The sequence below is a fragment of the Camelus ferus genome, chromosome 15 (assembly GCF_009834535.1).
Source record: "Camelus ferus isolate YT-003-E chromosome 15, BCGSAC_Cfer_1.0, whole genome shotgun sequence".
NCBI classification, from domain to species: Eukaryota; Metazoa; Chordata; class Mammalia; order Artiodactyla; family Camelidae; genus Camelus; species Camelus ferus.
In genome coordinates this window covers 31,182,740-31,200,222 of record NC_045710.1, presented here as the reverse complement: position 1 = coordinate 31,200,222, position 17,483 = coordinate 31,182,740, and the positions used below count along the sequence as shown (strand labels likewise).

The 17,483-nt window shown below is 51.4% G+C and overlaps 1 protein-coding gene across 1 annotated transcript; it reads right to left on the bottom strand.

The window, feature by feature from the left end:
* Nucleotides 1–297: 297 nt before the first annotated feature.
* Nucleotides 298–17,407, bottom strand: ABCG8 (ATP binding cassette subfamily G member 8). The gene is made up of 13 exons (XM_006186800.3): nt 17,214–17,407; nt 12,945–13,046; nt 11,830–11,980; nt 8,283–8,521; nt 7,675–7,807; nt 7,315–7,584; nt 4,898–5,060; nt 4,724–4,807; nt 3,636–3,835; nt 3,196–3,272; nt 2,191–2,458; nt 1,060–1,187; nt 298–975 (listed from the first exon to the last, which is right to left on the bottom strand). Exons 1-13 carry the CDS (start codon nt 17,391–17,393, stop codon nt 838–840), a joined length of 2,133 nt encoding a protein of 710 aa, XP_006186862.2. The 5' UTR covers nt 17,394–17,407; the 3' UTR covers nt 298–837.
* Nucleotides 17,408–17,483: the final 76 nt, after the last annotated feature.

Below are 17,483 nucleotides of genomic sequence, written 5' to 3'. Positions count from 1 at the left end.
GAGCTGACAGTGTCTATAAGCCACTTCATCTTCCAGAGCTTCCCTGGCCTTCCAAGCCTTACAGCGGCTCAGGCCTTGCCTTCTGCCCTCTAACTCCTAAAGCCCTCAAAGGCCTTTCTGACCCCACATGACTCCATCACACAGTAGTCCTGTGAGTTTTCTTAGCAAACTGAATTAGTCTGTGCCTCAGTTTCTTCATCTATAAAATGGGATACTGCCCACCTCAAAGGACTGTTCTAACAAAATTGAATGATGTCATCCACATAAATAAGTGTTTTGCACTGTACCTGGTGCAGAGCAGTTGCTCAATAACTTTTTAATTGTACAGTTTGGCTTTGGGGGCCCATGACCCCACATGAAAAGAAGGGATGTCATCCTGCTGGTATGTTTCAGGTCATTTTCTGTGTTGAGAGTGGTTCAACACAGAGTTTGGGAACCCTAGAAGATGAGGCCAAATATTCCACTAGCTGTTATGTTATTGTACCTGCAAAGTCTAATGACTCAATTCATACCTAATTTTTTCCCATCTTGTATTAGCTGGCTATACAAATATACATCAAAAAGAAATAAATTAGCAACATTATAGGTAACCCCAAGTATGGTTTTCACGTTCCCAGTAATCGCAAGCTCCAGCCAGTGATCAGAAATCCCCTTTGACTGTCTTTATTCTACTGCCATCCTGTGGCCCGCCTGTGCCACTGCAGCACCGTGGGCCAGATACAGCTGAGCTCTGTTCTCACTGTCCTTGTGCCAGGGAAGAGGCTCCTTGGGAGGAAGGGAGGGCAGTTGAAGCGCCTTCTCAAGACCCACACAGGCAGGTAGGGGTCTGGGTGTGAATCACCAGTCTTGACTTGATTTCTGTTTGATGAACCTTAGGGACACATAGTACAGGACCACAAAGCCACCACAAATGCCGATGATGATGAAGTAGATGGCGTAGAGTGGGTACGAGTCCAGGCCCATGGTGCTGAGGATCTGGGGACACAGGCGTCAGTGAGTTCAGTAAGAAGATGTTCGGATGGATGCTATCTACTTAGTATCCAAGGCCTGGCTACTTACCATGTCTCCTGGGATAGAGATGGTGAAGTTGCCAGATGCCATGTGGTAAGCGTGCCCACCAAACTGGATCTGCATCAGCCCTTCAAAGCACCATCGGAGGAAGGACACCTTGGAAATCCACGCGGGCACTGGACACAGTGAGAGTCACATTACTCACCCAGTCTAACCACCTGCTCCCCTGGAAACGCACCTGGAGAAAGGGCCATGGTGGCTCTGACCCAGGGGCAGCAAGTGCCCTGAGGGTCAGGGTCAGGGGAGGACAAAAAGGTAAAAGGGCAGAGGGGGAGCTGGGGACATAGACTGGGGCAGAAGGGCCAAGTGGCTGCAGGGTCACCACATGATAACATCGGGGTCATCACTGCTAACTCCAGAGAGTAATTTAATCAGACATCCCAGCACATGATCAGCCTCACAGAGCTGATGAACTGTGGAGACTCAGCAGCCCCAAACCAGAGATGACCAAGTCTGTACCTTGACCCTGCGGAGGTTATCAGGGAGGTTAAGGGAGGAGGAGGAAGCAGTGGACCCTGCCCGGCTGGTCAGGAAAGGCCTGGAAGGTGGAGAATGGCTTTCCCATAGAGAAGGGACATGCAGGCTCACTCATGAGAGCGTGGAGTGTGCTGGGGGCTTCAGAAGAGCTGGGTGGAGGCAGCAGCGAATGAACCGCCTAGAAGCACTCGAACAAAGCAGCGGCTGGATTTGCACCTTAGGAAGCTAATGCTTCATGGGTGAGGGTTGAGGGGGACATGGAGCAAGCAGTGTCCCAGAGACCGTTGCAGTGGCCCCATATCAGCTGATAGGGGTGGGGGGAGGATGAGGCAAGAGGATGTTTCAGAAAGACATGGGAGGCAGCATTGGTTTGGCTCATTGGTGATGTGGAGGGTGAGGGAGTCGAGGGAGAGTCAAGGGTGGCCCCTGGGTGTCGGCCAGGGCATATGAGAAGGTGCTCTTTGCCCTCCTCCCCAGAGACATTCCCTTGGCACACAGGACAGCCAGACAGGCCACTTGCTCTCAGAAGGGCCAGTCTTGAGTTGGCCCCTGAGTGACGAGCTCTCCTCTCCAGGGGAAAGTGGGCAGATCCAGCCACAGGTGACCTCAAAAAGCTTGACCAGGCAAGGGGGCAAGCCTCACCTGTCCACAGGTTGTCCAAGCTGACCATGAAGCCCCCAGTGAGGTAGAAGGAGTTGTAGAGAGCGTTGCCGAAGAAGGAGGACATGTGGAAGGTGGGTAACAGGGCGGCGGTGGCCAGGGCCATGGTCCTGCAGCAGAAGACCACCAGCCACACCAGCAGGAAGTGCAGCAGGAAGGGCTCCGGGCCTGGGCGCAGGTTGGCCAGCCAGTAGATGGGCATCCCGTAGATGAAGATGTAGACACAGTGCTCGGGCAGCTCCCCCAAGATCTGCAAAGAGCCCTTGTGAGGACCTGGAGCCAACACCTTCATTTGCTATTGCTCTTTAAACGGTCAAAGGCAGCCTCCCCAAGCGATGCCATCCTTCCCTCCTGGTGGAGATCGGGTTGCAGCAGGAGGGCCGGTGGGTACAGGGAGGCAGGACCCTTGAGCATGAACTTACTGCTGGTGTCCCCCTGCAGATGCCAAGTGTTCCTCCAGGGCAGTTCAGAGCAGTTTTCCCCAGGGTGGCACGTGGCCCAGTGAAAATGGCAGTGGGGTATCTGCTCTCCTAAGATCTGGTTTCAAGTCCCCACCCTGCCTGCCCTGGTAAGCTGTGTGGCCTTGAGACAGCTGCATAACCTCTCTGGGCCTCCCTCCACTGCCTTCAAATGACGACAGTCACACCTGCCCAATCTGCTTCACAGGGACTAGTAGGGACGTGGTGAGACTGGAGAGGTGAAGGACATGTGTTAGGTGAGTATATGAATTCCCACCTCTTTTTTGTAAGGTTTCTGATGACCAGAAAAATGTCATTCCTGGTCCACAGTCCTGACCTTCTGGTAAACTTTAAAAAATATGGAGTCTCTGAAACTCCTCTTGGGAACGTGGCATCTGCAACCATACATGATGCGCGGCCCCGCAGTTCCACAAAATGCTTCCCTGGAAATTCTGTCCAGCGTGGAGCAGCTTTTCCCACCCCTCCGCCCACCCAGCATGGCCCCTCACTATCCGGCCTGACCGGTCACCTTGGCGAAGAAATACGGCCCAGCCGTGTACAGCCCATCTTCCAGTTCATAGTAAAGCAGCGCCCTCTCCGAGTGACCTAAGAAGTGGAGAAAAGGAGAACAAAAATATTGCCTAAATACCCTATTTTTTAAAAAACCCCAGCAGTTTGAGATCCTAATTTAGACACTTGAGATTCTGGGACTTGTGCACTGCTGTCAGTATTACTTTTGCCAGGACAGGAATGCCTCAGACTCCTTGGTAATTTGTTCTCATTTGCATACTCATATTAATGTTCGAACTTCAAAAACCACCATCATCTTTTATTTCACAGTCATGGTGAAATTATCCAGCAGACCCGGTTTCTCCAGGAGTGTAGAGGAACTCAGGCTGACCGTGGACCAGCTCAGAGCACGGCGGCCGCTGCTCCCGGTGCGGGTCATGGAATGCAGGCCACACTCACACTTGGCGATGACGTCCAGGATCACGTTGAAGGGGACGAGAGCCCCGATCATGAACAGGAGGGCCGCTGTGTCTGCGAGGGAGAGCTTGATGGCCCCGTGGCCGTAATAGAGGAAGCCGATGATCAGGGACATCAGGCAGGCCTCTGCCCCGTGGATGAGAAGGGTTGGCAGGTCTCGGAAGTCATTGGAAAGCTGACGTCTTAAAAAAACAGAAGAAAGAGGCGCCAAGAGAACAACATGTACTAGCACCGTGACCCTGGCAATGTCATTTAATCTCTGTAAGCCTCATCTTTCTCCTTTGTAGAATGGGGAGAGCAGTACCCACCTCACAGGGTTACTGCGAGCACCAAATGAGAAAACTGATGAAAGCATCTGTCTCAGTAGCTACTCAACAAATGATTGTTACTTTTATCATCAGTGTATCAGCCTTGCAAATTTACTTAAAGAAGTTATCCTGGGCAAATAACCATGATCAGGACCATAATGAGGTACGTACAAGGATGTCTGTGGTAGCACTACTTGTAATAGCAAAAGCCTGAAAATAACCTGGCCATCAAAATGGGCTTTATGGGTAAATGAACTATGGCTAGATTTGGAAACCCAGCCTGGAAGACCTAACCAGATGAGAGGTAGAGGCACTGTTCTAAGTCGTGGGGGGAAAAAGTTTACAGAACAACATGCAGAGTGTGATTCCCATTTATGTATTAAAAGGTTTATGGGTGTGGAAACATCTTGGAAAGACTCACACCAAACACTGGAGTCTGGTTTTCTCTGGGGGCTAGTGTGTCAGGGAACCTTCTCTTTCCACTGGAGGGTCTCCTGTATGGTCTGAATTTTTCACAATGATCCTGGGTGATTTCCATGATCATCTGGCTAGTAAGGAAATTTTTATTTTTGTCCAAAGAATCAAAGTAACAAGAGTTTGCTGTATCACGTGAGGGCTGGTGCAGGTTTGTTTTGTTTTTTTCAAATGATGCTACCTCTTCAAATTCAAATTCCTCCTTCAAATTCACTTTAGGAGCAAAGGGCTAAACTTGATTCAACAAAGACTTTCGGGGGTGGGGGGGGATGATGAAATGGCAATTACCGGATCAGTATGGCAAACTGCTGTAGGGGGCCAGGCAGCTTAGTGGGAGTCTGCAAGGGGCTGGTGTCCCTCGGGGAAGCCAGGCTGTCAGGAGACAAGAGGGTGTCATTGGGGCGTGGGGGCGACCATCTTCTGCAGGACACTCCCCAGCCAGAGCCACCCAGCCTGCCTTACCTCTCCACACAGGTGCACACCCCCTGCTGCCTCGACTCTGCTCTCCACAGAAAGTCATCGGAGCCATGCACTTTTTCTTGAAACAGGGCCGCAAGTGACTGAGCCTTCTCCTTGGTGGCCGCCTCCTGCTCTTTGCTTCGTCTGTCGATGCTGGTCAAGTCCACTGTAAGCAGAGGGTGTGGGGCCACGGGCGACCCGGTCCCTGCCTGGGCTCCCAGGCCAGGGCTCAGTGCAAGCCCAGCCCATGACACTGGTCAGCCCTCAGAGACTCTAAGACACACTCCCTACCCTCTGAGAGAGGACCCTGAAGCAATGGTCAGAGCAGAGAGGCAGAGAGACGCCCAGGGCTGGTCCCCCATATCTATAGACAGCCTGCCTCAGAGGAAGGGCCAATGGATCAGGAAAGGGCAAAGGGCTCACAGGAGGCCCTGTGAGCACTAGCCCTGGTCCCACCCCCAGGCCCATTATGGGGACAGCTCCAGGACAGAAAAAGAGGCTTTGGACCCTCGGAGCCAAAGGCCATGGCATCATTATGTGCTGGCTCCAGCTCCGGCCGTCCCAGATGCGCCTGCCCGTGGGGAGAAGGTGGGCTGGCCTGGGGGAGGCTGAGCAGTCTGGACTCTGGGCAGCTCTGGTTCTCACTGTAGTCATTTGGCTTCCCAAGCAGCCTGCCCAAAAGGGAAGAATCTCTTGGCTGGAGGGTGTCATGGGATCCAGGCAAATGTAAATATAATTCTCCCTGCCCCTGGAGGAGGGAGCTGGCCTGACCAGCAGGAGAACCAGGCTGGGCTTCACCACCTCCATGTTACCCAGTGGGAAGCACCTGGTAGCCCCAGACCACAGCTTTCCTCTCATCTGAAATTCCAGAAAGGCACACCCACCAGTCACAGTCATAGGGCCTTCCTAAACCTCTTTTCCCTCCATTCTTCCCTTGGGCAGGAGTTACCCCTACCTCTCTGCCTCTTCCCTCCTCCCATTTTCATGACACATCTCAAGGCAGGGTCAGGTCTAGCAGGGGCCTTGTAAACCATGATAGGTTGCCTCAGTGTGCAGGACTGTAGCTCTAAATGCCAGATTCCCTGGGATTGCTGAGGGTCTGCTGCCCCAGGGTTTGTGGGCAAGAATCTTCCCCACTAGAAAATAATATACAATAATGAAAAAGGAAATTTTTTTTTTCCAGATCTGTTATGGCAGCTGACTTCTGGCAACTCCTCTCTAGGGTCACTGCATACTGCTGTCAGTGGCCAGGCTGGCAGGTGCCCTCTGCCCCCTTATCTGGGGAGGGCCGGCCAGCCAGAGGATGACACACTGGCAGGAAGCCAAGCTGGCACCCGAGCACAGGGAGGGAGGGTGACCTCTAGGTGAGTTCACACTGTGAGTGAGTGCAGAGGGCGAGGGCTGGTGGACCAGAGAGAGTGGCCTGCCTCCTAGGGGAATAATGGAGGGTGGATGCCAGGAAGGCGTGGTTAGCAGGGCTGGGCACAAGAGGCTGGAGTCCCATTCCTGCACCATACTGTAAGGACTCTGGTCTTCTCATCTGTAAGGACAAAGATGACCTTGGCCTGGCAGGGCTGGGAGGGTCAAAGGGACACACTTTGGTGCTTGGCACCTGTGGGCATAGCGTCTGCCCTCCGGGAGATGGTTCTTGTCATCATGTTTATTGGGGAGAGTGTCCTGGGAGGAAGGCTGGGGCTCCAGGTGACCCATGGTTGGGACAAGCCACTGGCCCTGGTACAGCCGGGCAGCCTGTCCAGCACCACTGCATTCCTCAGCACTCAGGATTCAGGCACCTGCTTTTAGGGCAAGCATCCGAGGAGGCAACTGTCCCCAAGGAATAAAGATAATGGCTCACACTTCCACTGAGGGCCATATACTGAGACCTCAGGACCCCAAGCAGAAAGGCATCTCTGGTGCTGACAGAGCAATATTTGTATCTAGAGATTCATTGGCCAGGGCCATCCAAAAGACCCTGAGCTGGCTTGTGGCCTGGGCCCTCTCCACCGCCCAGTGCCTTTGGGCTGCCTGCCTCTGTGGGGGCACCAGGGCAAAGCCTGAAGATTTCCTGGTGGCTTCCCAAATTCAAACATCCTAAGTTCCCTACAGAATCTAAATAAAGACCACAATTCCAGAAATGGATCAAAACTCGCTTGGATTATATCTCCTTGGGTTTGGAGCTCTCATAAGATTCTTTTCTGTCATGCTCACAAGGGTGGTTATGTCAGAAGCTGCTTCCTTCAGGCCCCCTTTTCCAGCATTGGCTGCTTGGCAAACTGAAACCTGTAATACACCCCCTGTGCCGCCCTGCCCCCACCCTCCATGCTTGGTCCTGCTCTTTTGAAGCCTCTGAGAGTTTCTCTCCTGGCAAGGTTTGAGGTGTCGGGGAACCCGGTTCCAGGCCTCTGGTCTGGCTGGCTCACCATAGAAGTCGGCAGGGTTGCTGTATCGAGGACACGGATAGCCAGCTGCCGTGAAGTACTGGACCATGTGCTGGGCTGCCCCCAAGTAGATGGTGGTGCCAGACGTCATCAGGAGGACTAAATCAAACAGCCTGAAGATATCGGAGCGGGGCTGGTGGATGGAGATGAGCACCAGCCTGTTGCCTCTGGCCAACCTAGACAAGGTTTTCACCAGGTTGTGGGCCGTGAAGCTGTCGAGCCCAGAGGTGGGTTCATCCAGAATGAGGATTCCTTCCCGACAGAGAGAAGACTAGTTAAAGGGCAGGGCTCAGGCTGCACGGGACCAAGCCAGGCGGCCGAAGCAGGCCCCTCCCGCCTCACCCGGGTTCCACAGCAGCTGCACTGCGATGCTGACTCGGCGCCGCTCGCCACCGGACACGCCCCGCACGTAGACGTTGCCCACGCGCGTGTCGGCGCACTGCCGCAGGCGCAGCTCCGCGATCACGCTGTCCACCTGTGGGGGTGGGGTGGGGGAGGCGAGGGCCTTAGGGGGGCTGCGCGGGCCCGCATGGGGCCAGGCTGGTGTGCCCCGCAGGGCAGAGGCGCCCGGCTTTAGAGCCCCAGCCTTCATTTCCCTGATGCCGTGTTTGTTCCCTGAGCCTTTCCCCGCATCCGGAGCAGCTCCCGTGTGCCGTGCATAGCGCCAATGATTGGGAACGTGGCCATGCCCTGGCTCCCTGCCCACACGGAGAACCAGACAAGAAGTAAGCAAATACGCCTCACACAGTTGGCGCTGAGTTGGGGCGTTTTAAAGGAGGGCGGAAGGGCAGGGCTGAGCACATGATGAACTTTTTCGGATGGACAGGTGGTGAGCTGGGTTGCTCACATTTGACCTGTGGCTGGGCTCTGAGGCGGGGAGGTGGGGGTGGGGGGGATGGGGAGAGGAAGGATGTCTTGGCTTCTGGGGGTCAGCAACCTCGGTTAGTTACCGTTTTGTCACGCTGGGCCTGGGAGAATGTTCTGGGCAGGCGCAGCTGGGCCACAAAAGCCAGGGTCTCGCGGACGGTCAGGTTGGGGAGCAGCTGGTCGTGCTGGCGCACGTGGGCCACACACTTCCTCACTAGCTGCGGCGTGCTGGGCTGCCCGTTGATCCGGATTTGGCCTGACTTAATCTTGCCACCGTAGTCTCGCCCCGTGATCACGTCCAGCAAAGAGGCTCTCCCACAGCCTGAGAAACCACCAGAGACATCCCTGAGAGCAGAGCTTTTTGTGGGAGCCAGCCTGGAAGCCACTGCTGCTGGGGCACTCTCCAGCCACTCTGGACTGCTCTGTCTTCCCTGATGTGACCAGCGCCTAGGGAAGGTGGCACAGCCCTCAGACCTGCATGGTGGGGTTGGGACATTCAGGCCGGGTTGGCCCATGGCAGCATGACAGAACAAGGCTGGCATCCTGACTGTCACACAGCTGCCTGTGCCTGGAGTGTATGTCCCCTCTCCCAAGCAAGGCTGGCATTAATTGCACTGTGAAGCTTCACTATTTGGGGCTGGCGAACATGCCAGCAGCATTTCAGCATTAAGTATTTGGCTCGGAAGCTAGCTTTGTGGGAAGGACTAATTTTGGAGAATGAATAAGGTGTCTTTTAAAAATGCAAAACTGGAACCTATTTCCAGAAATAAGGGAGAAAATATAGAGAAGTAATAGATGTGGAAATGACTTTAAAACGACAGCACAGTGTACACATGGGTTCTGGATTTCTCTGCACCCTCTATGCTCTTATATATTTTTTTTATCAGTGGTACTTTTTACTCTCTCTTTAAAAAAAAAAGATTCAGTTACACTCAAATTAACACCATCCACTTCTAAATGATATAGCAGTTGTTATCGATTTGGGAAAATAAGTGTCAGATTGGATCAGGTTTCCAAAAGCATTTGATGAGACTTTCTTTGACAGCTATTTAAACTGCAAATGAAAATAGGACTTAGGATCTGAGAAGCCTTCTTGCAAAAGTGCTGGGAACAACTCAATCTAAATCTCCCAGGTAGGGTTCTGGTTTCTTTCACATAAATTCCTTTTGAAGAGCAAAATTTCCAAGTGGTTTTTAAACAGGGAAAGCTCCAATACACAAATGTAACAACTCTTCCTTGCCACAGACCCCTGCTTCCTGCAGGCAGCCCCATGCCCCCAGTGCAAAATCAAAATTCAAGATGCCTCTCCAGTGGTCCTTCTGCTTGCCAACCAGAGGTTCTCAGGGTAGAGAGGGACCTGTACCCTGCCTCCTGCGTGCATCTCATTCAAGGTCCCTGAGAACTTTGGTACAAAATAGCCAGGAGAGAAACCAGAGGGGAGGACTCTGGCCCTGCTCCCTGCTCAGCCTAGGACATCATTTGAGCCAGGCTCTGGGAACTCAGGGGACTTTGCCAACATCTACAGTGACCACAGGATTCCCAGTCACGAAGCAGGAAGACCACATTGCCTAAACAAAACTTTGTAAGAGGTGTGGGTGGCCTTTCCAGAGGAAATTGCTAGGTATATGTGGGGAGATCCTCCATGAACCAGGAGAAAACACCCCACATGCATTCAGGACCCTTATAAAAGGGCCAGAATCTTCAAATCAGTTGATTCATTCATTGGAAAACACCTTTGGCACTACTGCTGATTCTACAGAAGCTAAAATGCCTGGGGCTGTTTGAACTAATTCATTACTTTTATTGTCTTATTATTATTTTGGTGAGTGGAGTATAAATCATAGGCAGTATAATCGATAAACCTTTCTAAGAAATCATTTAAATAATACCAGCCAAGTAAGCTTGAAGCTAAATAACACTGAACCTAGGGCCGAGAGCTCTGGAGACACTCAGTGGGATTCCCGCTTGGCCTCTCCCAGCTTGACTTTCTTCAGCCACAAATCGTAAATCGGGAATACAACCAGCTATAGGACTGTGTGGCCAGGATTAACTGTGATGGCTCTCAGCTTTGAAAGTGCCTATTAAGGCCCACGTGTCCCCCAGATTCTCAGTTCGTGAAGAAAAAGCAGAAACAACAGGACAAGCCACCAGGTGTTACAAATGAAAATAAAATTGGCCTGTGAAGTTCCCACACTTATCTTGTTTAGATCAGAGTTGCAGGGGCAGGGCCAGAAGTGGGCGAGACTTGGTTTGTGGGCATTGTTTCAAAGTGTATTTACACAGATCATCTCATTTGATCTTTGGTTAGACAGTGAACAGAACTTCTCCATCAGGATGCTAAGAATTTGGAGCAGATGTTCAAAAAGTTGAGTAATCTCTTTGGAAATGATTAATTGAAAGGTATAAAGTGTTTCCTCTAACACTTTGTGAGGGAGAAACGCCTTGATCTGTGTTTTAATAAAAAGAGACAACAAACCCCAAATGGAGTCATTTGTGCTAAGCCCCGTGTCGCCAAACTGAGACTTAATACCTGATTTAATTACAGTTTCAACCTCTCCCAGGAGTGGGATCTGAAACCAGTCAATAGAATTGCCTGGTCAGCAGTGGTAGACCCCCTGCTTTCCCCCAAAGAAAGGTGACCTTGCCTAAAACAATCAGCCCTTTGCCAGAATAACTACCTTGTCCCACCTCCTTCTGCCTATAAAAACCTTTCATTTTGTACTGCTCTCCAGAGCTGCTTTCTATCTGCTACATGGGATGCTGCCTAATGCATAAATCGCTGAATAAAGCCAGTAAGATCTTTAACTTTAATCAGCTGAATTTTTTGTTAGCATCTGAGAATCAGGAGACCAGAGTTCTCATTCTTGCTCTGCATTAAATGTATGTCCTTCAGCGACCCCTTCCTCTTTCCTAAACTTTAGTCCTCTCATCTGTCAAATGAAGGGGGTATAGTGTAGGGGCAGGAAGACACTAGAAATACTGAGAACCAGAAAAATTGAAAACCCTGCTCTAAAGATGCTTCCAGGCTGATAAGGAGAAAGAAAGGTAGAATACAGTGAAGGAAATGAACTCCGTTCTCCAAACCACCTTTCAGCTCTGGTGTCCTACCTACACTGTTAAGTTTGGCCTAAGTGACTTTTTGAGGCACTTCAGGAATCTGGATCTTTGCAGATGGTTGAAGGTTGAGCTAAGACTTGGAGTATCTGAGAAGTGAGTTGCGGCTGGGAGCTGTGCCTACTGCGGTCTGACCAAAACAGGGGTCTGACTGGGCGGGAACAATGAAGGAGTGCTCCTTGTGGTGGAAAAGTCCCCTAAAAAGAACACTCAATTCTGAAGCTTCCTGATGCTGTTGGAAAGACCTTACCTTGATACAGGTGTTAACAAAGGACCAAAGCTCTGGCCACAGCTTCAAGAGGCACGCTCATCGTTCATAGTGGCAGCAACTACCCGAGAGCTAGTAAATGGAGGAGCTGAGGTTTGAACCCAGCTCTGTTGGGCCTCGACCTGTGCTCTGCTATGTTATTCTGCGAGCCAGAAAAGGGTTCTTTAAGGAGTTTCCATTTGTCTGAGGGGCCACCCTGCTTCCCAGGAGAGAGTACCCACTGCCCCACTATTTGCCCTCAGTGATACCTGAGCTCCCTATGATGGCCAGCATCTGCCCACTCCTCACTTTGAAGCTCAGGTTCTGAATGCCTAGCTCACAAGAGTCCTTGTGAGATGTCCAGGGCATCTTGAAGTGAGCCAGCTGCTGAAACCAAGGCACCTGGGAGGCCATGTCCACCTGTGGAGAGACATCGAAAGGTTCCTCAGAGAGCTTCAGCAACCTCTGTTCAGCTCCCTCCAGGAGACATCCTCCAGCTGATACACAACAGATCTGAGGGGTGTCCCCCACCCAAGTTCTATCCAACTTGGAGGTGGACACCACCATGCTGAGAACGTGAAGCTGCCATTTCCAAACCTGACGAGAAGGCTTGGGAAGCATGTGCAATAATGGAACAAAAATAAGAACACATGCAGCAAAACCATGTCTTCTCTTAATAGTAATTAGCTAATTTATCAAGTACTTACTATGTGCAAGGCATTTGTTAATCTATTTATACCCATTATCTCATTCAGTCCTCATTTACCATCCCAGGCCCCACCGTGTTCCATCTGGGCCACTTGGTCTCTGGCCCTGGAAGGACAGGGGAAATAGGGGTCTTTGAATCTGACCAGGGGTTTCCCAAGAACCTCTGAAAGGCCAGTGCACTCCGGATGTTCTATATATATATATGTAAAACTGATGAGATCTGGGTACAGTCTGTAGTTTGGTTAATATTATTATACAGTGGTTAATTTTCTTAGTTTTGATAATTGTGCTATGGGTAAGCCAGATGTTAACATTAGGAAAGGGTGGACAAAGGGTATACGGGAAGTCAGCACTACTTTTGCAACTTTTTCAAAAGTCGAAAATTATTTCAAAATATAGTTAAAAATGAGTTTTAGAGCTTTTTTCCCCACAGGTCCACATGGCTGGCTTTATGTTTTAACAAAAGTCTCATTCTCTTTTTCATGCCAGCTACAGTGCGTGTCGTTGAGGGAAGTCTCCATGGTGCTTGCACCCAACACGTGAGGCATCAGTGTGGCCTGGACTCTGTCCTGAGAGGCAGAGGCCCCCCCAGCTGGGCCCGTACCTCCCTTCTACTTGGGGAATTGTTTGGCCTTCCCTGTCTGCTCCTCCCACCTGTACCCAGGTGTGCCTCTACCTGGTAGCTGAGATCTTGGACCTCCAAGGTGTTGGACTTGCCGCTGTAGGTGAAGTACAGGCTGTTGTCAGTTTCAGAGGAGAACACACTGTCCTGGAGGCCCTGCGGGGAGACATGACAGGTGAGGGGCTCCTTTGGGAGGACGAGGACATAGGAGAAAATAGAGGGAGGAGACCTGAGAGGTGACAGCAAGAGCTAGCATGAGTGAGACCCCGAATGGGATGGATTTGGGCAGGAGGAGCCCATTGGCTCTGAGAAAGTAGGAGCACCTGTGGGGTCTTGTCTCCTTTTCCCTGCAGAGAGAGTTTTGAGGCTTCCCTCCAGCACAGCTCCTGGCCCCAGGGAAGCTGAATTACAGGCTGTTGGAACCTGAATACAAGAAGCCTATCATGGATGAGACTGAGACCCTGGCCCGGAGGCTTTGTGAGCCTCTGTGCTCGGGGAAGACCTGAGGCTTTCTGTTCCCTGCATCTGGCTTAATATCTTCTGATGCATCAGAATCTGTTGGGAGATTTTAGAGGAAGTCGCTGTCATCACCCTCACTGTCACCATCATCCTCATCGTCATCATCATCATCCTCTTCATCTTGTTGCTGTGGTTGGAGTGCTGCTTTATTTGAATTCACCTCAAATCTGTGTCTCATGGTATCAGGTGATAACTTGGAATGATATTAACCATCTGCAGATCTGAATTCCTTCTGTTTTTCAGTTCAGTCCAGTCATTTAAATCACTGAGGCCCAAACAAGGAAGAACCTGCCTAGTAAGATTTCCATCTTTTAATGCATTCAATTTTCTTTTCATTGTAGTAGTACAGGGGAAAGTATGCATGCATTCATTCACAAGTTCCTGTAGATTCCAATCTTCTTCCCTCGGAGCTGCCATTCCCCCACTGATGTGTTCCTTCAGTCAATCAAGCAAGCATCCAACGAACACTTATGGGGATCCCACATCATGCTTTAGGCTTGGTGTTTGGTGGGATGGTGAAAAAGATAGTCTTTGAGAAGCTTCGATTTTAGTGGACAAGACACATGATGAGGATGTAGCAAGACAGGCTAGGCGTGGATCAAGCTGTATCTTCACTGTGTACACAGTGTCCCCGTATGCTTTATGTGAAAACAACATGGCTTATGACTTAATGTGAAAATAACACCCAACAGTCTTTGTCAAAACATCCCTGCAATGGTGGAGGTAAGAGGTCCTTAAAAAGGATATTCAGGCCGATGGAAGTGGAGGGAAGTGAATACGGGTGATGGCCTGCTGCAGACCCATGGTGAGTAGCCCCCAGGGTTCTAGGAGAGAGTGGAAACAGCAGACCAGAGCTACTTACCCTGTTTAATGTTTGAACTAGTACAGTAAAGATCCTAAATTATACAGGAAAATGCAGGAAAGATAAATGTCAAAGTTAGCAGAAGGGCCATCTTTGGGGTGTAGGAAGGCATACAAGGGGGAAGGGTTGAAGGCAGGAAGGGGGAACATGTGGGCTTCAAAACTGTTGGTGGATTGTGATGGGTACATGGGAGTTCACTATTCTTTAAACTACTTTGTCTGAAATATTTCAAAACGTGTTTTCAAGTTGAGAGAGTGAGTCTGTGACTCCAGAGTTCTACTCTCATCTCGATCCCCGGCTGCCAGTGCCTCCAAAGGTAGGGGTGGAGGAGGTGAGAGGGTCTTGCCCTCAGAGGTGGAGAAGGAAGCTCCTGGGAAGGTCAAGGGCAGCTCTGGATTCCGGCAGGTCTCCCGGGCAGCCCTGACCCTCACTCACTACCTCCACCACCAGCATTTGCACTACCTAGTTTTCCAATTTTATTTTGTTAAACCATTGGAAATTTTGTCATTTGCTGAGAGACTTATTTGGGCTGACATGCATCCTGCTTGTTTGGTTTTTTTAAAAGTAAGTACCTGCAGGAGGAACATTAGTCAATTGGTATGAGATGTGAGTTAGCTCAAAAATTGCTTCTGCAAACAAACATCTGACCAGAACCTCCCCAGGTTGGATTTCGAGGTGGAGGGGCTACTGAGAAAGAGGGGCTCGACATTTTGGAGTCTGGAGCAGTATGTGGAGGTGACCTGACACCCAGGAGTTCCACTTTCCAGGCAGGAGTTTTGAGAAGACAGAGAGAGGTGTCAGAATGGGAAGACAGATGAAAGGAAGGAGAGGGTGCCTGCCCCCTGCTCTCCGGCTCCTCCTACCCCCTTCACCCTGGGCTAAGTAGGGAGGGCACAGGTCAGCCTAGGACCCCAGCCACCACCAAGGGACTGTGCCATCTGGAGCTGCACAGGCAGCTCAACTTTCGGAAGAAGAGAATTCTGGCTGAGTGTGGGACCTCCGCTGTTCCATTTTGAAATATTTTCCTTGGCTCCCAGGAAGGATTTGTTAGACTCTTCCTGAGGTTTTGACAAACTCTCTGTAGTTTTCAAATACTTAAATATCTATTCGGCTGACATCTTAATCAGTATGACTGTCAGAACATCACTTGAATTTCTGACAGGTGACACCCAAAAAAGCAAAAGCAGGTTTATTTGTAGGTAACCAGCTCAGCTCCTGCTGGGCTACATTGTAATTTCTCCTTGTATTAACTTCTGATCAAATGCCTGCGTCAGAAGCACAGAGTAGAAGGGAGCTCAGGGAGCACAGGGCCCAAGACCCTTGTTCTAAGACAAGGAGCCTGGGCCCAGGAGGAGGGGTGATGTGCTGAGGGCTCTGCACTGAGGCCTGGGCCCCTCTGGTCCTCTGGCCCAGCTCCTGCCAGTGCACTGAGGAGTCTGTGGGCCAAGGGCACTTGCCACTCCAGGTGCCCATGACCACAGAATTCCCTGTGCGGATGACTCTGAGCCCACTCCTAGGGCCTGCGTGAACCTCATCCCAGGCCCATCCTGGGCACCCCAGGCCAGAGGGGCATTTGTCTGTGGAGGGTGCGGATGGAATGTGGGTGGGCAGGATGTGGCGACCCTGTAGGGGTGTGGGAGGTCATGTGTGGCACTGGATGTGGGCAGAGAAGGAGGGTAGACTGTGGCTTGAGCTGGAAGCCACAAGTTCAGAATTCCTTTTACACTTGGTCTTCTATGCTGTGGAAAAGTTATGTCAAGGTAAGATAGAAACTTTAACTAGCTCATAACTTGACTGAAAACTTCTAAATATCTAGACCTAGTCTATGTAGCCCTCAGCCTCTTGTTCCGGGCGCCATAAATATTAGAGGCAGACAGTCTTGTGGCACCTTCAGTAACAGGACTGGAGGAAAGGAAATTGGAATCGGCAGGGTCTGCACACATTCCTGGATGTCAGGTTCGGGCAGTTCTTTGCATCCCAGGCTGTGGGGGCTGAATTGTCAGACCGTCCAGGCAGAAAGTGTCCCCAGAGCCACCAGTGGCTATATCCTGTTCAGGCCATGAATCATTTCCCGGCGGGGACTGGTCCCCGGGGTATTCCCAGGGCAGAGCTGGGCATCTGCTGTGGCTGCAGGGCTGACGAGGAATGGTAGGTTCTTGGCTCGGCTGAAGTCTGGTCCTGGCAACTCGAGGTCAGTCCAGGTAGCCAGGTGTGGAGTCCTCAGCCCTCCGTGGCTTTCTCTCCCCATGCCTCGCGCTCCACCCACGGCCAGCAGAGACAGAACAGACGGTGGCAGGAGGCAGGGGTGGAGGGTGGGGACCTGCTTTCTCTCTCTTCGGATTCGGCCTCTTGCTCAAATCCCGCCCACCCCTGATCTCAGTCAAAGGCTGTTTTTCAGGTAAACATTTCTCCTGTACAATGAGTGCAGAAGCCCTGGACCCCAGCCTCTTGGCCCCCTGGCTGTCATCTATCCCTCCAGCTCCCTCTGGGATCTTAAGACCGCCTGCTGTAGCCACACTGGGAGCACAAGTTCTGAGGCTCCTGCAGAAGTCCTCTACCATCTTGTCTCATCAGTTTGCTGTCACTGAGACTCTGACTTGACAGCCCCACGGACCAAGCAGGCACCACAGTGTCCCTGGTATGTGTGAGCATGTTTCTGTGATGGAGCCTCATTTGGAAAAAAAGGCTGGATCAGCCCCAGTCACAAACAAGAACATCCTTTCCCTGTTGGAGCGCAGCTCAGGGCAGGAAGTGACCTCAGAGACCACCCCCCCCACCAACCCCTCGACCCCTGAGCCCGCCACCTGCAGCCCTTTGGTGCCCAGGAAGCAGAGTCCTGCTCATGGTCCTGGTGGTGAGTTAGGACAGAAAGTTCCCGAGGGAGCAAAGAAAGGTCCGATTTGCCCCCACCCACCAGGACCAAGTGACTCCCCATCACTCACCGAGTCATCCTGGGGAGCGACCTTGTTCTCCAGCCCTCTCTCCTTTGGGGCCTCCCCGGCCATGGGGCCCAGCAGTGTCTGCGCCCTGTTGCTGCAGCTTCCTTTGGATTTAGCTGCTGCCTGCCAGCACCAGTGTTCTGTTCCCCAGGGCTGGGCAACCTCTGGTCCGTCTCCCAGCATTCCTCTCTGGCAGACCCTCCTACAAACACAGGATCTGAGATAACACACACACTCTGGCTAAAGGTACATCAGATAATGGCATTCACGGCC

Bases quoted from the DNA above. Each gene is read 5' to 3' on its own strand.
- ABCG8 (XM_006186800.3), bottom strand. From the start codon at position 17,393: ATGCTGGGAGACGGACCAGAGGTTGCCCAGCCCTGGGGAACAGAACAC. The intron at 11,981-12,944 runs GTAGAGGCACAC...GTCTCTCCACAG, and splicing joins TCCAAGATCTCAGCTACCAG to GTGGACATGGCCTCCCAGGT. The intron at 5,061-7,314 runs GTGAGCCAGCCA...CTCTGCTTACAG, and splicing joins CAACCCTGCCGACTTCTATG to TGGACTTGACCAGCATCGAC.